General features: G+C 40.7%; 1 protein-coding gene across 1 annotated transcript in view; it reads left to right on the forward strand.

Annotated features, from left to right (window-relative positions):
* Positions 1 to 409: 409 nt before the first annotated feature.
* The window catches only part of PLCH2 (phospholipase C, eta 2), a 35,585-nt gene continuing 12,883 nt past the window's right edge, over positions 410 to 23,111 (forward strand). Inside the window, exons 1-18 of the mRNA XM_010011260.1 lie at positions 410 to 494; positions 3,392 to 3,538; positions 3,884 to 4,127; positions 4,696 to 4,825; positions 7,272 to 7,442; positions 9,524 to 9,617; positions 12,972 to 13,175; positions 14,192 to 14,312; positions 16,055 to 16,226; positions 16,479 to 16,586; positions 17,449 to 17,604; positions 19,460 to 19,552; positions 19,777 to 19,877; positions 20,336 to 20,433; positions 20,770 to 20,952; positions 21,409 to 21,516; positions 21,689 to 21,813; positions 22,641 to 22,725. Of these exons, the coding sequence (XP_010009562.1) occupies positions 482 to 494; positions 3,392 to 3,538; positions 3,884 to 4,127; positions 4,696 to 4,825; positions 7,272 to 7,442; positions 9,524 to 9,617; positions 12,972 to 13,175; positions 14,192 to 14,312; positions 16,055 to 16,226; positions 16,479 to 16,586; positions 17,449 to 17,604; positions 19,460 to 19,552; positions 19,777 to 19,877; positions 20,336 to 20,433; positions 20,770 to 20,952; positions 21,409 to 21,516; positions 21,689 to 21,813; positions 22,641 to 22,725 (2,353 nt within the window). The 5' untranslated portion in view covers positions 410 to 481. The remainder of the gene's footprint in view (positions 495 to 3,391; positions 3,539 to 3,883; positions 4,128 to 4,695; positions 4,826 to 7,271; positions 7,443 to 9,523; positions 9,618 to 12,971; positions 13,176 to 14,191; positions 14,313 to 16,054; positions 16,227 to 16,478; positions 16,587 to 17,448; positions 17,605 to 19,459; positions 19,553 to 19,776; positions 19,878 to 20,335; positions 20,434 to 20,769; positions 20,953 to 21,408; positions 21,517 to 21,688; positions 21,814 to 22,640; positions 22,726 to 23,111) is intronic.

Raw genomic sequence — 23,111 nt, forward strand, 5'->3', positions numbered from 1 at the left:
GGGCAGCTTTTCTGTCCAGAAATGGAGTCACCTTCCTGTCATCCTGCCTCATGTACCATTATGTGTCTTCTTGAAAATGTTGAACTGAAGCCCACCCAGTCCTCAAAAATAGACACATAGAGAAGAAAAAGGAATTTATTAGGATTTTAATACTCTAAATCTGGACTGAAATCTGGAAGAAGGCCTAAATTTACTGTGAAACAGCTCTGTAACAACTGAAAATATCACTGGCTTTTGGAAATCACCGATTATCTTGGATTTTCCTCCTGATATTTTTATGCTATTACATTGAAAATGTGCCCTGCAGAATCTTCATATCTACTAAGGCCATGAGTGCTTGCATTCAGTTCTGAAGCTTCTCTTTGTCTCAGATATGGATGCTTCAAAAACTCCCTTGCTTGAGAGTAAGTTCTCAGTGGCCCGTCTGGCTGAAGAGTTTTTCTGGGTTGGTGGCAGCATCGTAGCTTCTCCAAGATGGAAAATGGGCCATATTGGTAAGATGCAGGCTGGATACCTGCCACTTCACTGAACTTGATGGTATCACCTTGAAAGCTGTTGTTTTGAAACTTTATTTAGAGACAGCTTTGTCTAGCAGTAGGGGAGGGGGCGCAGAGAAGAAGAAGAAAGGACTTGAGACACAGCCTTAGTCCTACATTATATTGCATGGTTACTAGTGCAACTTGTTTGGTCTTCAAGAACCTCTCAATTATGATTCCATTACTGATTTCTTCACATTATTGTGGAAAAGCAAATGCAAAGCTGTACACTTTGACATGTGCAGACCTTTTGACATGCTGTATTGCAGAGATAGAATCAGTCTCCCTCTCAGTACCATCAGTAAGATAGCCTTGCCATCCACCAGGATTTGTACACCTCTTTATCTTTTGATTTTTCATGCAGTTTTTGTAGTTTCCACTCTTTGAAACAGGCATTTAGAAGCATCTCTGATGTTCTTCTTCCACAATAGGTCACTGGACTCTTGTGAGGTTGTTTTCTAAATACTGACAAAGTTCTTAAAGCTTCACTAGCCAGCGGAGCAGGGTCCCTTTTTGCTTTGTAGCAGCCTTTCTTTTAAACAGGTAATAAGCCCAGCAAACCCAGTTGGAATTTGCTATAGAAATGAGATGTTTCGTGTTCTAGTAACGGCATTTTAATAGCAGGCTTGCTGAGCTGCTCATGTGCAGTGAGGAAGCCTGCAGTGGCCTTGGTCAGAACCACCTGCTGGCTTGTAAGCACATTTTTGTCCTGTTCACATTATTTTTGGGTGCAGCAAACACTGTCCCTGCCATTGCTGGCAGAATTATAGAGCCATTTTCTTTTCCAAAGAACAAAGAGCAAACCCAGGGTGCTGTAAGCCAGCAATTAATGTAAAAGTTCTGTAATAAGACCCTTACTTGAGTGAATGTCTTCAGGGTCAGAAGTGACATTCTGGGAGCCCTTATTAAGTGGTCCCATGAGCTGCCATGAAGCTTCCCCAAGCTCACAGACATCAGCTGTACAGTTCACATGCAGAATTTTCAGGATATCTTCTGATTTCAAGACTTCTCAGCTGAACAGAATTCCCACAACTCTACTGGATGTATTGTATAGAGAGAATATACTGTATAAGCTTTTATTAGGTATTGATTTTTAAAAGGATTTGATGCCTCCTCTCTAAACTGAAATTGATCTTTACAGTTTCTTCCAACCCAAACCATTCTGTGATTCTATGATATTCCATGTACAAAGCATTCTGTGGTATTTCTGATATTCATGATATTTCTGGCAGGAATACTTGGAGCCAGCCAGTTCTTTGCTTTACCTATTGATGAGCCACTTACAGCTGCAAAACTGTTTCCAGTGAGACTTTTAAAACCCGTAGCAAGTATTATCTCTTCAATGGATTGGCAGTGCTGGATGTAGGACAAGTGTGGGAGTCCTCATCTGCATGGGGGAAAGCTGTTGTGGTTTGGTGGTATTTTAAGGGAACAGCTTGCCCTTACAGTGCACGTGTACTGGAGGGCTTTCAACAAACATGTTGCGTCTTCTGGAGGCCCTGGAGAGAAATAAGCCTCTGAGATCTCTTTCCGTCTCCTCACAGTGTCTGGAAGAGGGGTTTTTTGAAGCACGCAGTCAGGATGCATCTTGTCAGGGTCTGTTATCAGGTCAGAGCTGAGCCTGACTTCTCCAAAGAGGCTGGAGAGGGTCAATGTGGTACAACATAACCTGGAGCTGTGCTGAACCTGGGATGTGAAGCTTTTGACAAAGCTGGTCCCTGTATAAAAATACTCTGTGACTCAATCCTTCTAACTTCTTTTCATCCCCACATGCTAAAATACTCCCACTCCTTCACACATATACATCAAACCCAGAAACTCCTAAAGGACAATAATGCTGCTGAGCCAGAAATCATTAATTAACAGGCATCAGAACATCTTTCTAACAATAAGCAGGAAATTGGGCTCTTATTTTTCATTCCTGTAGCAGGGCAAGGTGTAGCGAGTTATGATTTACATAGTTTTGCTATTTATTATTACTTTTGAACTTTTGATAGAAACTGTAAATGTTACTAAGAGCTGCGAAACATCACTTTGGGCCCTTTCTCTGCGTCAGTCCAGTGTCACTTTGTAAGAACACAAGCACAGAACTGAGTGTTCTTTGCTCCTCTCTCCTGCTCTGCTCTGACACTGCTTTTTGCCGCAGTACAGAGATCCATCCTGCTCTCCATGACTCTCTTTTGTCCAGATGCAAATTAAGGCGACTCATTAGATCAGAAGAGAGCTGAACTTCAGCTGAATTCTGTGAAAAGGTTCTATTGAAGTGCAAAATATTATGTAAGCACAAAGAAAACTTCAGCCTGAACTGAAGAGTTAGCAGCTATTTCTTCAAAAACATGATTCATTGCAAGACTGAAGGGTTTTTGTTTGATGTATAGAAATGAATCCTTAAAGCAGGTACCTGAACAATGGTAGGTAGCAGTTAGACTTATCTTCCCTTCAGTGTGCTCTGCTCATTTCCATGCGGTGAAAAACCTCAGAACAAATTTTACTTTTTTCTTTGATAGAAGTACCACTGAGTTGTTCTTGCAGGTTTTTCTGCCCCTCTCTAGCGCTCTAAGCCTCCAGTCACACAGACAGGCCAGGGTGTGTGTTACCGTGCACATATGTGTGCAGACGTGGTGCCCAAATCTGGTTTCCTTTTGCAGGAACACTGCTAATCAACTGAGGTGTTACCAATCAACTTAGGAATATTGTCTGAATTTCCTTGTGCTTATTCGAGTAACTGATACTTGAGAGTAGCTTGATTTACAGTGTGATCAGAAGGTAGATCTTATTCATTCAGCTAAATCCCCCGCAAAAAGTATGTTGCTAATAGTTCTGACTTACTGATATCACTTTATTTCTCTCTTCAGTGGAAAGATGTATGGGTTCCATGCAAACTGGTACCCAAATGATCAAACTCCGTGGCAGTTCCAAAGGGTTGGTCCGCTTCTATTACCTGGATGAGCACAAGTCGTGTATTCGCTGGAGACCCTCTCGGAAGAATGAGAAAGCCAAAAGTGAGTTTCAACCCCAGAACTTCTGATTCCTCCTAGCGTCTTGCCCTCCTACAACCAAACAAGCATGAAGGATTTAGCTTATTGATAGGTGACCAAGAAGAATGTTGTATTTGAATTTTAATTTGATTAATACTTTATGAAGATGAAGTGGTTGTTGTTAGCCCTGCAGGTTGCAGTACTGTAGTATGTTGTAAATGAGTTGCAGGCAAAACCTGTGTGAATTGGGAACCTTGCAGTGTGTGGTTTGGGCCCTTTCTCTGCAGGATTTCTCTACAGGATAAACACACCCTGTGACCTAGGGCAGGCACACAGTCATTAATGAATTACATGCTTTTGTCATTCTAGTTTCCATCGACTCTATTCAGGAGGTTTGTGAGGGGAAGCAATCAGAGATCTTTCAGCGCTATGCTGATGGCAGTTTTGATCCCAACTGCTGCTTCAGCATCTACTATGGAGACCATATGGAATCTCTCGACCTGGTATCTTCCAGTGGAGAGGAAGCACGCACCTGGATCACAGGGCTAAAATACCTGATGGCAGGGATCAGCGATGAAGACAGCCTCTCAAAACGCCAAAGGACCAGAGACCAATATCCTTCTTATACTATCTGAGAGTAATTCCTGTTCCTGGAGGTGGAGAGCTGTCAGTAGCATAGGGATTCCTTCAAGTATTTGTTTTGCTAAAAGTAAATACTAGGCTCAAAGCTTCAAAGTGGTTCCTGTTACATTCCTTGTTTCCAGAGACAGAGGAGTCCTTGAAGAGAATTGTTCTGGGCGAGATTTGGAGGGGAATAACTGGAGCGGACTGAAAAACATACAGGTATATTCTTTCATCTGTTACTCTCCCTGTGTAAAGGTGTCTGTTTCATTTGGTTGTACAGGACAGTGTGATGCAGCTTTGCAGCTGTCAGAAGTTAGTTCTTCTGTGCTGTAGTATGGGTCAATAGCATGTGTTGCATGTTGAGCATAGCAAGCCTAGAAACTGTTACTGAGATAGCATGAGTAGAGTTATATATTACTGTGAACTCTCTTTCATCCTCAGTTTCATACACAGTCTTTCCTAACATGAAAAATATCATATATATGTAATACCCTTTACTATTATTATATCAGTGATATCCCTTACTATTCCGTGCTGTTCCTTAACTCCTGTTCAATGTGGTTGAAGCAGACATTTGATGAGGCAGATAAGAATGGTGATGGCAGTCTGAGTATTAATGAAGTGCTCCAGCTGATGCACAAACTGAATGTGAACCTACCCCGACAGAAAGTCAAGCAAATGTTTAAGGTAAGAAATAAAAATGTGTTGTTTTCTAAAAGAACAAGGATGCAGTTGCTAGAGATTTCACATTAAACCTAATAGGAGAGATTGTAAATACTTCAGCAGCTGTTTTGTTTCCACTCTGCTGAAAGATGGTTTGGAAAATTGAAAAGAGCTCCAGAAACACATCATAGATAAATGTTATTCATAGAAAAAGGCATTACACCAAGTACCTTCTGGTGTTGCATAACATCAAGATGCACAGTACAGAGTTTGCTTCTTTGCTGTACTTCTTGATCTGAATCTCAGTCACGTTTCCTCTGATTACCTTCTCTCTAATAAATATTATCTAATAGAGTATCCAGTATTCTCCAATAACTGGTACCAATAAAATATCCAGCATGCAGACTTCTGTATCTGTCATGGGTTTTGCACAGCTCTCAGTTGTTTGATTACCATTGCATTCTGCTGACCTTGACCCAATTTACTGGACAGCTGAACCACAGAGATGTGTGTGCTTTTGTAACCCAAAAGTCTGTGTGTGAAGGACCTAAGCAGAAGTTGAATCCATAGTTCTCAGCATAGTGAACTACCTTGATTTTTGCACTCCACTGAGTTAGGGACATCTCAGCACTGCTTTGTGTTTACTGCAAAGTCATGCCTGGTAATCACTGGATTTTCAGTAATTCAGTTCTGGGACAGACTCCAGGCTCAAACCCCTTTGAGAATCGTGCAGGAACAGACAGAAATCTGAGGGGTTTTGCTCATCACTTCTTTTTCTCTTTATCTTTTTCTTTCATACCAGCAAACACTAAGCTTATGAATGCTTAGTAATTCAGTGAAGAACTGAATTTAAAAACTCATTAAAATTAGTAGATTAAAGTGACTCTTTACAGGATGAGCCATTAAGGTTTGATGCAAACTGAATAGAAGAGACTGGGGAAATATTTCCTGGGGAAAAAAATTGCGCTTATTGTATGCTGTGTTCTGGTTTTATTGCTTGTAATCAGCGACCATTACTACACATAGGGGTGCTTTAGAAATGCTATTAACAGAAGAATAGGTTTCTTTTTTCCACATGCAATCCATAATTGAAACTGAGCTGGCCTCAACTGAAAATACAATTGCTATTTGGTAGCTTAGAATATTAAGCAGTCTTGAAATTAAAAATCAAATCTCTTGATTAATGAAATAACTACACCAAGTATTTTAAGATATAATAGAGTGAATTAGATGTAGGTCTTGAAGAAAGTTTCCTTGAATGTTAATTAAAGTAGGGAGCAAGTGCAGGGAACAGGGGAAGAGGAGGCTGTGTGTGTAAGGCTTTAACAACCCCTGTGGGTGCATAAGAATACACTGCAGGGTTGGGGCAGTACTTTGGTCTTCGGCAAGTAACTGAACTGATGTCAGCTTGCCATATCAGAAGTGCTTTGTGAAGGCTGCTCATACTGCTGTCCATGGTTAAGAGAGTTTATTTTCCTCAACTGATACAAGTGTGTGTGCATGGCACTATGTGAAGGCAATTCGGTGAAAAATATGAAGATTTGGTAAAAACTTGTCTAATTTATTGATTTTTATTTTTGTGGTCTTAAATGTGTTTAAACTTGTTCAAAGTGAAGGTAAGCAAAGCAATAAACTGACTACTCTTTTACTGAGAACAAAGTAGGGAGTGCTGGATAAGCTTTCTTACATGAAACATTGCAGCTTTCCTTTTTCGTACTTCCCCCTGGCAGAATTTCTCATTCATTTTTTCGTGCTTCTAGGAAACAGTAATTCCATAATCTCTAAATAGTTGTAGCATTGGCTAGATCCCATTGTGATCAGACAATCACAAGATTTCTTGGAAGAAATTTTTTCTCCACTGTGTGCAAACAGTAACTGCTGATACAACTGAGGGTGGTTCAGATCACAGGCTGGGGCACCTAGCCCAAAAAGTAAAAACCAGAGGATATTGTGTCATTCACTGGTGATTATTTCTTTACTTGCAAAATTAGTGTTCTTGCAGATCTTACTAGTTTATGGCCATGGATTTAAGAGACATCCTCCCAAATCCTCGACATAAAATTAATTTCAAGATGACTTGAGCTGTAATGATCTTTTCAAGAAAATATGAATGGGTAATTCTGCCAGGCATATGCACGTTCTTTCTATGCTGTCTCACCTCATTGCCATACGTAGAAGAAATCCTTCAAGTGGAGCTCCCCGTGGAACAATAAAAGTTGTTTCTTGGCTCGTTCACTAATGCGTATGTTTAAGCGATTCAAAGGGGAAAGATGTGCAAAGCATTCACATGGCAAGCATCAGGCTGATAAATCAGTCTGTTCTAGGAGGTCATACAGAGAGTGGCCTGGTCAGGCACTGTCAACCTGCATTTAATTTCCACATTGCCTTATTCCCATGCGGGAGTTTGTTTATTTAAGGTTTGTTCTGGCTGTTGCTGGGAATCTCATTTTCTTATTGCTGTGCAATGCAGGAGGCTGACACAGATGATAACCAGGGCACGCTGGGCTTCGATGAGTTCTGCGCCTTCTATAAGATGATGTCGACACGCCGTGATCTCTACCTGCTGATGCTCACCTACAGCAACCACAAGGACCACCTAGATGCAGATGACCTGAGACGCTTTCTGGAGACTGAACAGAAGGTAGGGCCAAGCAGGAGAAGACCTGAAGTCCTCATGCCATCCTGCGTGCCCTCGGGGATACATCACCTTCTAAAGGGTGGGAGCTTTGTTGTCATGCATGTGACAAATATGCATGTGACAAATATGCATGACAATATCCAGACAGCTGGATGCCTCTTGATTTTCATCCTGCAGGCTGGCATGACTGTGTCTTGAATCTTCTTGCTGTCACTACCTTTTTTGTTTTGTAGGCTCTTTTGTTGTGCTGCTGAATATAGTCTCTACAGTTTCTTTTTCATGTGTTATTTTAGGACAATTCTATCCATATCTGTCTTTTCCCAGTATTCAGTACCCTGGTGTTTCTGGCTCTGCTTTTGACTCACTGCACGGTCCATAATAAGACACTGAACTGCTTTGTCACACTACCTCAGTTTGTAAAGTGCAAGATTATTTTTTAAAGAGCTGTTGAGAGAATTATTAATGTCTGGGACAGTTTTCTGAGGATCTGTAGTAGCACTTACTCCCTTATCTTGTAGTGCTTTAGCTCCACTGCTGGAGAGGGTCTTAAAGACTGTTTTTGCTGTAAGCTAACTGATGTGACCTTATCATTGACCCTGCTTGGAGCAGGGTTTTGAGCTGGATGACTTCATGGGGTCCCTGAATGATCCTCGTATCTTTCATCTAGAGACTTGTGGAAGGCTCTGAAGTGAGGAAAAATAATTGGACAGCAAGATGCAGTCAGTGCAGGAACAAATGCATTGACTGTCTTTGCCTTTTTCCTCTCATGACCTCTTTTGAAGCTGCCTGTCTCTAAGTCATCAAGCTCCGTCAGTCTCAAACGTTCTCTAAGAAATGCATGAATAAAAAAGCCACCTCTCTGGCAGCTATGGTTTTAGATTAGTGGGGTATGTGTCCATTTCAGTGGTCAATTCATCCTCCAGATGGTGAGAGGAAAATGAACACACCACAATGGGATTAGCTAATCACTGACGTGGACAACTCAGGCCTGTAGGGCTTCTCTCCCTTGCCCTTACTCATACAATATGTACATGGAAAACAAATGTTCATTCTGTGCTTTGAAGCTTCATGAGAAAAACTTTCTGTTGTTCCAGAGCTTTATCTTTTGAACCCAGCAAACTGATAATGTATGGGCAAAGATAGGGTTAGGATTTTTTCTTCATCTTATTTCACTTGTATTTATTAGGTTTTAAATGACCCTCAGAAAAGGCATTGGTCTGGTAGCAGATACGCTGGTGGTTTCATTTCCTCCTGAGCAAAGATTCCATGTTGGCAAACCAGTTACTGACTTGGTCACTTTATTGGCCATCCCCTCTGCTGACAAGGGCTGCATTTTCATGTGGCATGTACAGCATCTCATGGAAAGGATTTGCTGGACCACTGAGGATAGGAATATTAAATAATAGCAAGGATAATAATTATAGGATAAATCAACAGTAAATAGGAATATTAAATAATGGTGTTAAAACTGAATTATGGAAACCTTGCAAGGTGAAAAAAAGCTACAGCTTATCATGCATGTCCCTTTTTTAATAAATGACAGCACTTACAAACATATATTTCCCTTCGTACTCTTTCATTTTCAGTTGAGAATGCAAAACAACATTGGAGTTAGCAGATTTACTCATGGAGCTTTCTGATTCTCTGTTATCCTGCCGCTAACTGATTTTTCTGCCTGCTGCATAGAGATGAGCCATTTTCTTGTTTATTTTAAAGTAAAAACCCCTTGATAATGCAAACTAATCCTTTAATCTTACAAGAGAAGAGATCCTATTGGTTTGGGACAAAGCTTGTTCTGTTTGGATGCTTCGGGTGCCTAATAACACTCTAACCAGATTTGACCTACAAAGCAGAACTCTGTATTGGCCGACATCAGGCAGCTGCCAATAGGGCAGAAACATTCCCCAGAGCAGACTTGTTCTTATCTGACCTGACACTGATTGACAGGAGTGGGAATCACACTGGGTAACTGGAAATCCCTACTACTACTGTGGGTAATCTGGTCAGCTGTTGAACTGTGTACAGAGACAAGAGCTCAGAGAAGCTGTGACTACCAGTTAACACCATTTCTGCCACTTTTACAGATGACAAATGTGACTAAAGAGCACTGCCTAGAGATCATCAACAAGTTTGAACCATGCCTGGAGAACAAGAAGGAGGGAGCTCTCGGGATTGATGGTAAGTGGGCTGGCATAGCTTTTGCAGGGAAGAGGCAACTGTTTAATGCCTATGAGAATATTGCATCCATTTGCAGAATACATAGCCATAGAGTTCTGTCAGCTTGTACAGAGTATGCTGTTCAGTACCTTTTAAAGTACCTATTGTTTGCTGAGGAACCTAAAGGGAAATTGCTACTCTTTGAAAGACTGTTTTTTAAAGGTTACATATCGTGAAGCAGCACAGTAGTCATTAAAGGTGAGCTGGATGTGTCTTTATTTGTGCTTTTGGAAAATGCAGTAGAATTGAGTTGCATCATTTCTGCAGGTATTTTTGGAAACTCTTTAAAGTTTTAATAAGAGGAGTGATCTGATCCAGAATAAACATGTGAAGTGAGATGATAGATGAAATTTGTCCTGAAGCATGCTTTCATGACCTCTGCTGCTAGAGTCTTCACTCTGAATACAATGATGCTGTGCCATCATGATGGTAGCTGTTATTCTGAGGACTGATTCTAAATCATTTCCCCTAAATAGCAAACAGTCTGCTAGATCCTATTGACTCCAAGGACAGAGTACATGCTTCAGGAATTAGATACCATGCAAAAGTTGTCTTACGCATTTCTGTGAGCATGTGATCGTAGAGAAAGACGGCAAAATACAAGTTCAAGTTTGGTTTGCTGCATGGAGAAGTGGATAGTTTCTCTTACATTGTGTAAGAATGTAAGAACTGTCATACAACGAGGGTTGCTTAGGATGGATTTAGGTCTATTCTACTTTCAGACTGAATTTTCTATTTATTTTAAATCTTATTCCAATGCCAAGTGAGTGTAGCAGTTGACATATTCATGCTTTTATTTTCTGGTGCTCTACAGTCAGTGGCAGTCACATAAATAACGAATAGTCAGGTTCGTCATTTTGCCTTGCTCATGGCTAGAAAAGCAAGGCTAGGCTCCAAACAGCTGTAGTTTTCCATACTGGAAAGAAAACCTTTTAAAAACCTAGCCTGATCTAAGAGTGGATAATAAAACAGTGGAGGGTTTATGGGTTAGGATTAAAGAGCAGTCCAACTCTCTAATGGGTGACATTCTTCTGGGTGTCAGCTACAGGTCTCCTGGTCAGGAGGAGGTAGGAGATGAGGTTGTTTTGAGACAACTGGAAAAAGCTTCCCATTAACAGGCTCTGCACCTTTTATGGGAGACTTTAACCACTTCAGTATCTTGCTGGAAGTGCAACAGAACAGAACATACCTAGTCTAAAGCTTACCTAATGCAGTGTATGATGATAACATCTGAACAGAGGTGACTGGGGAACTGACTTTAGATCCCTCTGGTCTTCTAAATAGAGGGTTGCCTGGGGAGGCTGAAATACAACAGCTATGGAAACTGAAGCTTTGTATTTATTCCTTACATTGGTAGAGCCCAGATGAGCATCCTCACATGCCACACATAGCAGCACTTCACCAGTAGTAAAGTAATAGTACAGTGTTCTTGACCCATTCATATCCATTCATGTGTCTGTATTGCCTTGCTTCTTCAGCTGTGATGGCTTTTGTCATGAAGCACCTTGGACTGGCCTGTGCCAATTCACTCACTCAACATAGTCCTGCAAACCCTCTCTTAGCTTCCTCTGTTGATCAGAACAGAGTGCTGTGTCTGTGTGCTTTTCCTGAGAGTGGGAATACCAGAGATCTACAGTTCGCACTGCCAAGAATATCTTGATTTACTCATGTTTCTTCATCCAAGGGCTGATAGATCCAGTTACTGTGAACTCAAATAACAATTCTGGTGTTATATCTTCACAAGTACTTAAAGCAAAGACTGGTGTTGTTTCAGGAGCTTTAACAGTGCTGTGTGGAATTAATCTTGTAGCAGCTGATTGGTTTGTAGTGAGATGAAATGGCTAATTTGCCAAGAGTCATTAGCTGTATGTTTGCTGCCACACACTGTGCCCTGTCCGTTTTTCATGGTATCTGCTCTGACTTGGTTACTCTTTTGTTTCTATTCTAGCTATATAACAGGTTTGCTAGTTGATAATGATTTGTGCCTCCAGAGACTCAAATACTGTTCAAAAAGTTTTGGCTGCTCTTTGTATCTATCATCGCTTTTCCTTTAATAAAACTTTCATCATTGTGAAATATAAAGCCTATAAGAACCATCATAAAGGACATTTTACCTTAGACTAAACTGAAGCTCAGTTTCCCTTCGCTCTGTAGACCAGACTGATTTTGAGGGCTGGAGTTCTTTTTGCCTTTAGTGAAACAAAGCACCAGTCTGTCACAGTCACAGAAAGGGCGTTAAGACCTTTAGAAGTTTGGCAGAATTTTTATAAAGGCACTGTGTTATTTATGGAATAATGAGTGAAATGTCAGGAGAATCAGAAGTCTTGAAGCAAAGACCTTTTGAATAAAGGCATCATCACTGTCAGTAGCTGTTACAGCCAGGATCTGGATGGAAATCTTAAGTCTTTCATTGGGGGCAAATTGAAGGGTTTTAGGGAGGCTTGAAATGGGACTTAGAGTTTTTAATGTTTGCCTGTGAAAGTGTCTGTGAATACATGCACAAATGTATGCTGGTGACCTGAGAGCAGCAATTTCATACAAAGATAAAAACCGTAACTTGCTAACGCTTCGCTTCTGAGCAGGAGTGGTGATTGCAATACAGAAGTTGTACAGGGGATGTTGTCTGCAGCCCACTACTTCAGCAAAAAAGTTCTTCTGGTAGCATCACACAAGTACTACAGAGAATTGATTTTTTGGTGTAAGTCTGGACTGAACCTCAGCCTCACAAAGTGGCAGGGATGCAGCACTGCAGATCTCTCCCATCCACATGCATGTTTGTGCACGTGGTGTCATATCAGCAGTAGAGACTGTTGCTTGCACAAGCCAGTGTGCGTTGACATTCTGGTATTTTCAGGAGAAATAGAGGAGAGCGAAGTATCTCCCTTGCTTCAGACTGTGTTGGGCCACTAGAAACTGTGTCTAGGCAGTGCAATACCATGTATCTTTCAACTCATGTCACTGAGGAGCAGTTGCAGGGTATGACTGCAGCTCTCTGGAGGCTTTTATACACCATGCGCCTTAATGTCCCAGCAGAGTCTTTTGACAAAAATTATAAGCCAGGTTTGGATTAAATAGACATATTTATTTCAGGAAAGGCAGAGCAGGGAAAGGTACAAAGCAACTAGAAATTTCTTGAAAGCAATAATTGCGATTGGTCATTGTGACAGTGGGGATGTAGTGGTGCTATTTATTCATCTATCTTACATGTTCATGACTCTGTTGGTGAATGTAGGATACGTGTTTTGGCTGGTCTCAGGAAGGCTGCAGCAACAAAAAGGACAAAACTGTATTATTTATAGTATTGTTTGTTTACAGGTTTCACCAATTACATGCGGAGTCCATCAGGGGACATATTCAACCCAGAACACTACCAAGTGAATCAGGACATGAGTTATCCATTGAGTCACTATTTCATTACCTCTTCCCATAATACCTACCTCATGGGAGATCAGCTGATGTCCCAGTCCAGGGTGGACATGTATGCATGGGTGCTGCAATCTGGCTGTCGGTGCGTAGAAGGTAAAGATCAAAAAGGAATCATCAGTGGCTCCTTAGTTTTGTTTCTCCTCTGTAAAGGAAGACTCGTGACTTCTGCAGCAGACGTGGTAATTGGGTAGAAGAAAAAGCCAAGTAAAATGGCACAACAAAATAATGTTGCCATGTAATGAACAAACTTTCTTGATTGTGGCGTATTTCACAGACTGAATACTAACGTTCAGTAGACTCTGTTGGTGTCTATCCTTTCTAGCCAAGTGTATGACAACCAAACTGGTAAATATAGCAGGATTCCTGCTACACATAAAAGGAAACATGATATTTCTGATCAGGGAAGTAAGGTTCAATTGTGTGAAATGCTGACAGTCTCTGTATCTCCCAGGAAGCCTTTATGTGAAATCCCTTCTGATGTTTGTGGTACCTTTCTGAGGCAGTACCTGATAATCCGCTTTACTATCCTGACCATCAAAGTGTTTTCACAATTTCTCAGAAGGCCAGTGCTATGTTTTGCTCAGGTTAGATTGTGGACATGCCCATGGGGGCTTCAGAGGACTAAATCAGTGCATAGAAATATGGTTGTAAACAAGTACAAGGTTAGACAAATTCAAGGAGGACTAGAGATGACTAGGTCTTGGCTTTGCTCGCGGTGTGAGAAGCTTGGCTAAGATTCTCTGTTTTCATTTTCAGGTTCAGCATTAGCATAATGAAAGTAATGTTATGCTGTGTCATCTCTCCTTCTGTCCTAATGCTCCTCAGCGCTTGTTAAAAGGAGATCTTTTTTGTTTGGGACTTTCTCAAACCATGGGAACAGTTATCTGTGCACAGCAGAATGGCGAGGCCAGAAAGTTTCTTCAGACTAAGGACGTTCAGGATAGTGAGGAGGGAGATGCAGGTGAAGGGTGGGAATGAGCCTATTCCCTGCTTTGTTGGGTACATGTCTGGCTGGGTTGCTGAAGGGCTTTGCAGGGTCTCACAGTCTTCCACAGATGGTGACCCCAGATGTTACTTGTCTGATGGGTGTCATTGTTTCTATTCTACAGTTGACTGCTGGGACGGGCCGGACGGTGAACCAATTGTCCACCATGGATACACTCTGACTTCCAAAATTCTCTTCAAAGATGTGATTGAAACTATCAACAAATATGCCTTTATCAAGAATGAGTATGTATACAGTGTGCCAACCTGTGAGTCTCAGGGCTATGAACTGGAGTGTTCCCTGGCATCCTCCTAAAGGCAGATGGTGAAAATCTGACCTGTTCCTGGCATATGCCAGGCAGAATTCTGAGTAGTTTATTGTGGGGAGAAAGCCTTCAGAAAGGAGTAACCAAGGCACAACTGACAGAGTAGGGACATTCTGTACATAGCTGTAGGGCTGTGTTTATCCCATTTGTAGACCAGAGGAGCCACATGTTTTGACAGTGAATGATGTAGCGAATGGCTGACTGTTTAACCACGTCTCTCTCTGCATGTGCACTCCAGTGATGCCAAGGTGACACTTGGTTGCTTCAGGGGCAGGGAGTAAGTCAGACACCAAAGGAATACAAAGAGACAGGAGCCCAATTGTATTGAAAGCAGACTGTTTGACAGAAATAGGTTATTTTCCCTACCTGTATATTGCTCAGGAAGTCAGAGAATTATGCGATGGGAAGCTTCACATACCTTGGCAGTACTGTCCTGCTCCTCCTCAGACTCAAAATAGGTGTGTCAAAATAGTTATTTATGTGGTTTTTTAAGATAAATGAATTTATGTGTGTAAAAGTTTCCCACGGCTTCCCCAGAGCAGCCCATCTGCCTTCATTAGTAAACTGAGCTTGCTCTGAAATTTCAGCCTGGGTAAGCTTCCTGTGAGCCTGAAATCTCTGGAGTTTGCCTGAAGACATGGTAAATGAAAGGAAGGAAAGGTGACCAGCGGAATACATGAACTTCTGGAAAGCGTTACAGAAAAGTCCAGTGAGACCATGTTACAACTTGACTATTTGTGGTGGGGTTTTTTCCTTATAGGTATTGATGCTCAGTCAGAATTTGGTAGTGAATGAAATATACATGAGACCTGCAGGTGTTTTCTTTCCCAGGCTAGGCTGGGGGCATAGCTGTTGGTAGGCTGCATGATCAGCTCAGGAGCTGGCTTCAGGCAGAGCTAGGAATTTAACTGTAGCCATCAGCTGGGGAAGTTGTGTCCTGCAGGCATTGTCTGGCTGGAAGCCTCATTCTTCCTGATGAGGAGCTAATGGGAGCCAGATGTCAGGATAGACATCTTTTAATCATAATCAGGTTTTATTTAATGAATCCCTCATAATTCAGCCCTACACACTGCACTGTATGCTGACTTTTGTGCTCATCCTAGAAGTACATCATCTCTAAACAGCAATCCATCTTCAGTGTGCTTTTATATGGCACTAACCACATTGGAATCAATGTTCAAGAATTCCTATCTTGATGCCTTTCAAACAACCAGGCATTGTTATTTTTTATCCTCAGCCAGGAGAATCAACAAGAAATGGCAATGATAAAACTAAACCTAGAAATAATACTTCCTGTCTTCTAGAAGAGGCTTTATTGCAGGCTTGTTTGTATGACACTGCTCTGCTGCCAGCTAGGAAAGTTTTTGGACAAGAACTAACAGGTTTATCACTTGGTTGTTGGAAGTGGGAAAGTAAAGACAAAGCCTCTTTGGGTTCAGTTCTTGGAACCTTTCTTTACTTTTACCTGTGAGAGTACAAAAGGGCTGGAGCACAGATTGGAAAGGAGAGTTGAAGGCACTGGCTGTTTAGATTTTCCTCATGAATGGCATAATTGGTTGTGAAGCCTGTTACAGAAATGACTCAGACAGTAATAACACTTATCATCTTAATGCTATAAAAACTAAATTTGCAGTTGATGATACTTGCTTATGTCTCTGCCAGGTACCCTGTTATTTTGTCAATTGAGAACCATTGCAGTGTCATTCAGCAGAAGAAGATGGCTCAGTATCTTACAGAAATCCTGGGAGACAAACTGGATCTGTCTTCGGTGCATAATGATGATTCTACCATACTCCCTTCCCCAGCAAGTCTTAAAGGAAAGATCCTGGTTAAGGTAAAAACCTGCTTTATTTGTTCCATCCCTCTTTTTGTTTGTGAAGATTATGGTTTCTGCCTGGTTGTCGCTTATACCCTAACATGAATCAGTTTACAAAAAGCAGTCTTTAAGGACCTAGTGCTTAAGGTTCTGAACAAATGCTTTCTCAATCAATAAGAACCTGATTGCATGCTTGGAATACTTTTTCTTTTGTTGTGTGCTAGCAAGAGCTGCATGCTAACCTGCCTGTGTGACCACTTTATCTTCCAGGGGAAGAAACTTCCAGCCAACATCAGTGATGATGCAGAGGAGGGTGAAGTTTCTGATGAGGACAGTGCTGATGAAATTGATGATGACTGTAAACTAATGAATGGAGATGTAAGTTAAGTGACCATTTGAATGTAAATGTAAGTCAGGTTTTCCCATCCCAGTGAGAAGAGACCTTGTTGAGCTCTCTGGAATGTGGACGTGGTCTAATCTTTGGGATTCATTGCAAGTCTTTTAGGTTCGAAACCTTCCTGGAGTTCTTCCCCTCAAATGCAAAAAAGAAAGGAAAAAATTCTACTTATGTCAAATTATGGTCCTTGTTGCAGAGCACCACTTTAGTTTGCTGAATGCTGGGTTTAGTTGATTTTCACTGCAAGAAGATGATAAAAAGGAGAACATGTTAATCTCTGCTTGCCTCCATCTGAAAATGCCTTATTTTTCATCCTTTTAACAGGTTACATTTTTTGTCACTTTAATCGTCTGGCAAGTGACATTGCATCTTACAGAAACAATCTGAAATGCACAGCAAAACCATTTAATAACATAAACTAGATTGCCTTGGAGCAGGATTGCTTTTTGAGTCCTTAGGGCCTTTCCTCATTTTGTATTATGGATTTTCATCTAGAACTGAAAAAGAAACTTCTTTGTGAATAAGTCTACCAAAGGGGAAAACTAATTTGTCTGGGCTTTTTAAAGTATTAAATTAGAACTGTATTAATTAGTCTTACTCTCTCATCACTTCATATAACCTGTTTAGATGTAACATCTACTTCAGGGCCCCCTATGCTTCCATATCTTACATTAAATCTGATACCAAGCTGCGGGTACCTGCTTCACATTATGCACCTGAAGAACCTCTCTTTTGTTCTCCTTTTTTTCTTGCATGCAACATTTTAGTTTGCATTAATTCTGGCTGGAATTACGAAGACTTTCTTCATCACTACCTAATCTAATGATTCTGTTTTGTTTATAGGCATCTACTAATAGGAAAAGAGTGGAGAATATAGCAAAGAAAAAACTTGACTCATTGATAAAAGAATCCAAAATCCGTGACTGTGAAGATCCAAACAATTTTACAGTTACCACTCTACCATCAGGAAAGGCTGGCCTAAAATCAGACAGTAAGAAGGTGAACATGTTTTATTGTACTTCAGTAGACCTGATTGTTGTTCTGTTTGTCTCTGTAGCTACATGGTGTTATTATTTCATAACAATAATGCTTGTTCTTTCATAGGTGGATGTCTACAGTTGGGCTTTTAAACCTGTTTTGAGACTCCCTGGTAAAGATAGCTCAGTTTACCTATCACCAGCTCTGAACTAGAACTAATGAAACTAGCGAATGCTCAGCATTTCCCTGAATGCATGATGGTGTGAGTCCCACAATGATTTGTGTGGAGCCTATTTGCCATCAGGACCCCTCTGAGTTAACTTGGATAATACAACATAGCCAGATGGCCAAAATGTTTTCCAGGGGTGTGGGAGATCCAGGTTCATGTCCCCAGTCAGACTTAGGCAGAACTGGGATTTTGAAGCTATGTTTTCCATTTTTGGATGCCTGCCCTGCCCATTGCTTATTTGGCTATTTCAATATGTGAGAAAACACATTCCCTTCTTTAACATTTTCTGTAATATTTTGTCATGACATCTTATTAACACCTTGTGTTGCTTACAAAAATTATGATATCAGGGAGAATACTTTTTGCACTTATGTTCACGTAGTAGAAGCTTCTTTTTCATTTGCTGATCATGAGATTTTAATTTTAGCTGGTTTTATGATTCACACTTTATGCCAAGGGGTAGTCTGTTGCTGCAGATGAATAGTGAAATATGGAAGTCCTTCAAGATATAAACTGAAATCCAAAGTGCAATGACTTTCAGCAGTGACTTGAGAGCAAGAGGTGTTTAGCATTTCCATTTGTTGTGTTTTATTAGCTTACTAAATAAGTCCTATATTGCTGACTTGGGATTCACAGCTGAATTCATTCTGTTACTGCTGATGCCAGGTGAACATCACTGTCAGATACACAAAGCTTTTTTTTCTTGCTCACACAGCAATTGGAGCATGAAATGTACACACAAAATGACTTCTCAACAGGAAGAACTTTATTTTCCATTACACAAAGTGCACAGGAAAGTTGGGCTTTTCCCCCTTGGTTCTCTCTGTTCTGTGCATTTACATTTGCATTTTAATTTTACACTGATGCTTATTTATAAAAATGTGCTGAGCCCACGACTCCACTTCAGGAACTTGAGGCTTTGTCATCCTAGAATTTGTAATAAGCCCCAAAAAGCTTAGGAAGAATGTTGCATGCAAATGAAAACATTGGAGATCTGTCAATAATAAGGAGAGGTACTAACTACGGATTAAAACTAGATGAGAACTAAAAACAGCCTCCCAAAACTTTCTGTGGCCTGAGTTTTATAGCTACTTTCAAGCCTAATGATTCACATAAGGCAGTTGTTCTTCTAAGATCCACTTCAAGAATCCTGTTGTGTAGGTGTTAACCAGAACTGTCTGTGTTGTGTTAGTCTAGAGAGCAATGAAACTGCGAGGTCATATTAAAAACTAGGGGCACCAAGGAAGTATGTGCATTTCTAGGGATTATGAGAATATTTCTTCTTTCTTACCATGGAGTATCCTAGTAAAACTGTGTGATTGGCAGCAGTAAGTCCTGTTAAACTATGCTTTCCAAATGTTAAGCTACAAACCAGTCTGGTGTCAATGGATGTACATGGTCTGGGGGCATTCAGACTCTGCCTGGATGAAAATAAAGTTGGGGTTAGGTATTTGTGTGATATCTGTCTGCTCTGGAAGTTCCCATGCATGAAAATGATGCAGTTATTGCTGGGATACAAAGTCCTGTACTCAGCTTGTATTGAAAAATAAAGCCTGCATCAGCCTGGTCCAGTTCTGTTGTTCAGATACGCTGTCCGAGGCACTCTCTTTGTTCTGCTACATTATTCTTTCTGTTTGGTTGCTTTAGAACAAACTTGAGGATGATGTGGAATCTGGGGAAGATTTCAGCACCAGTAAGAGGCACGGCCGGTCCTTGATGGGAAGCTTTTCCAAGCGCAAGGTGAGCTGCTCGGAACATTTGGTCTGCACTAAATGTTACATTCTTGGATAGGTTTTTTCTTTGCACGGGGTGGAGAGGAGCGTTGTAATTGCGTTGTCGGGCAGAGGCTTGCTGTCAGACTGTTCACTGAACAGAGAGGCTGGATAACTGCCTCTGGTTATAACACTGCATAACAGATTCTTCGGACACTTATGACATGATGGTTTTATTTCCTTGTGGCACAGAAAAAAGGAAGCAAATTGAAAAAGGCAGCAAGTCTGGAAGAGGGGGAAGATGATTCGGATTCTCAAGGAACTGTAGCCAGGAGCTCTGTACATTACAGCAGGTTTGTTAACAAGTCATTTGACAATTTTGTTTCTAAAGAAGATAACTACATAATTGTACCCACTAAATAGATATCACCCCTAGAAGCCAATTTGTTGAAGGCTGCAGGCACAAGATGGGAATCTGGTATAAGGATATCTGCCACTGGATCATCAGAATGATCTCCCGTTGCTATTCGGACTAATCAGCAAAGTACAGTGGACCTTGTATGTGTTTTGAGCTCTTACCATCATACTGTTTCTTTGGGATTTAAAAAGTTTCTTTTTTAGTACTTGACAAGTAAAATATATATGTGAAAAGCTATTCCACCCTTTGGTCAAAGCAACTGAGAGTCCTCCCCACCAGATCTTAATAGTGTCTCCCACTTTCTTGTATTTCTTTATCCTGATTGAATTTTAAATAGGAAAGATAAAATTTCCTCCTTAATTAATGGTAAATTAATTTATTTTATCTTTCTAGGATAAACCGACAGAAGAAAACAATGAAGTTATCCAGGGCACTCTCTGACCTGGTGAAATACACAAAGTCTGTTGGCATCCACGACGTTGAAACTGAAAGTAGGTTGAACTAAAAGTCTGCTGAAAATAATTGTTATACAAAGAAAATGAAAGGTTTATGTTCTTACCTTTCTTCTTACACCCAAAAAATCTCGGGTAATTTTTTAAAACTTTTTAATGAAGATTCTGGTCATTCATTATATCCACCTTCATTTCCCAGCCATAACTCCTCCAATAAGTACAATGATTTTGCTGTAATATAAGAAAAGCATAGTTCCTTCTGAGTGGGTTCTATTCAAATGGTGCTTGATACTTACAAGGAACTGGTGCTCTGTATGTTTGAATGCTTTATCTAGATAATAAATAATGAGATTACCTCTAATCTCTTCTTTGTAGTCTCTTCCAGCTGGCAGGTTTCATCTTTCAGTGAAACAAAAGCCCACCAGATACTGCAGCAAAAGCCAGCACAATATCTACGTTTCAACCAGCATCAGTTGTCCCGCATCTACCCATCTTCCTACCGTGTGGACTCTAGCAACTACAATCCCCAGCCATTCTGGAATGCTGGCTGCCAACTTGGTGAGCAGAAAGAAAACCTGTTTATTCTTGATTTATTCTGGGAGGGATCTTTTAGTAGGAGCTCTAGAATCACGGGTTAGAACACTCTGAGTTCTCTGCTCATGCAACTTTACTGATAATTGAGTCCTCCTTGTTAGTGTCTATCTTGTTACCTAGACAGATAACCTCAAACATGTGTCTTACATGTGCAAGTAGTTGTCTGATAAATGGAAATAAATGAACTTCTGAAATGCAAGAGGACTTCAGAGTTCAGGCTCTTTTCGAGAGCTGCTCTCCCTGAAGCTGAGGTATATAGAATAATTCTTTTTCATAAAACCCATGAGGTTTTGCATCCAAGAAGTCGAATGTGAAAATGTGTTTAGGTGTCCTTGCTTTAGCTTGGTTCTATAAAACAGACCATTGTTAATGTACTCAGTAAGTAATATCACCAGTTTTTGTGTTGGTTTTTTTAACTAGTTGCACTAAACTACCAGTCAGAGGGGAGAATGCTGCAACTGAACCGGGCCAAATTTAGTGCCAATGGGAATTGTGGCTATGTCCTCAAACCAAACTGCATGTGTCAAGGTAAGAAAGCAAATGAGCAAAATGAGTGGATCACTTATTGCATGAGAAGGGTGTGTGTGGATCCTTATGACAGTTTCTGATGCTCGAAGCAAACGAGCCAGGAAGTATCTATAGCTAAAGACATGCCCCAAATTGCACTTCTTTCACATTATGTGACTTCTCATTCTTACAGGTGTGTTTAACCCAAATTCTGAAGACCCGCTGCCTGGTCAGTTGAAGAAACAGCTAGTTCTGAGAATTATCAGTGGTCAGCAACTCCCCAAACCACGTGATTCCATGTTGGGAGACAGAGGAGAGGTATGGGACAATCTGTGATCATTCTCACACATTGGAGGAGGTTTATTTCCATATTAGCTGGGCTAAGGATGAGGATTTAACTTCCTGCAGTTATCTGTCAGGAGACAGAGCGTGACTAAATCGGGTCATTAGCATCCTGGATCTGTAGGTGGTTTTCTTCACTTCTAAGCATCACATGATTTGATGTTTTTCCTCCAGTTGTCAATACAGTGCCTCCAGCAGGAGCAAAAAGGGGCCACTAAGCTCATCATAGTGAACTTCTACTAACCACAGTATTTTAAATTTCCTCCTTCCTCCAACCCCCCCTCGCCAATAGAGCCAGATGCATTAACCTCTTGGCAACTTTTTAAAGAGGCTTCCCTCTTAATTTTTTGTGCTGTTTGTTGGTGTCATGATGTCATCCACATGACTTTATTAAAGAATAGTCTTAAATGAATGCTAGGATGAAGTTTTGCCAGAATTTAGATTTCCTTTTAGCCTTTTGAAATTCGAATCAACCCTCTCAAGCAAGTTCTTGCAACCCTGATTCTTACATGAATGTTGCAATCATCTTCTATTTACTTTTTCTGTACAGAACGAAGAGAATAGAACAGAGAAATGATCCATAGAATAGAACAGACAAATGATCACAAATGCATACAACATGATGATTCCAAATTATGACTTAGCCAGAGATCTCTCATCAGCATAATAATGCTTTACAGAAAGGCTCAGAACCAATAATTATTAAGACAATAATGTACAATGCCCACACTGTAAAAGCCATGTGCTGGAATTTCAGCTTTGTCACTCTTTCTTTTCAATATTTGCTACTTTCTGTTTTCCAGATCATTGATCCATTTGTTGAAGTGGAAGTCATAGGCTTACCTGTAGACTGCTTCAAAGAACAAACTAGAGTAGTTGATGATAATGGTAAGATTATGTGGGACTTAGTTTTCTTATGGCTGAAACATCCTCTTTCAGGCAAGTTTTGTTCATAAAGATATGAGTAGATGAAATTTTGTGCCTGTTATGACAAAGCACTGAAAAATTGATTTGAGCATTCTTGGTGTTCATCAGACTTGGGTCTTGAATTGTTCAGCTGAGTTGGTATAATGTTGTGAAGGTCTTGGTGTGGAACAAGGCATTTGTCTGACTTCTCATTCGTTGTGCATGAGAAGGGTGTTTTGAGCTTGCTGTGGTCAAAAGCAAACAGCTTGTCCAAATACCTGCTGAAAGCATGGACAAATGTAAATCAGATCCAATTCTGTTTCTTGCAGACTCTTGTGCTGTTGTGTCTCCCGCTGTAGTCAGTGGGA

This window comes from Nestor notabilis, unplaced genomic scaffold, assembly GCF_000696875.1.
Source record: "Nestor notabilis isolate BGI_N333 unplaced genomic scaffold, ASM69687v1 scaffold18763, whole genome shotgun sequence".
Lineage (NCBI taxonomy): Eukaryota > Metazoa > Chordata > Aves > Psittaciformes > Psittacidae > Nestor > Nestor notabilis.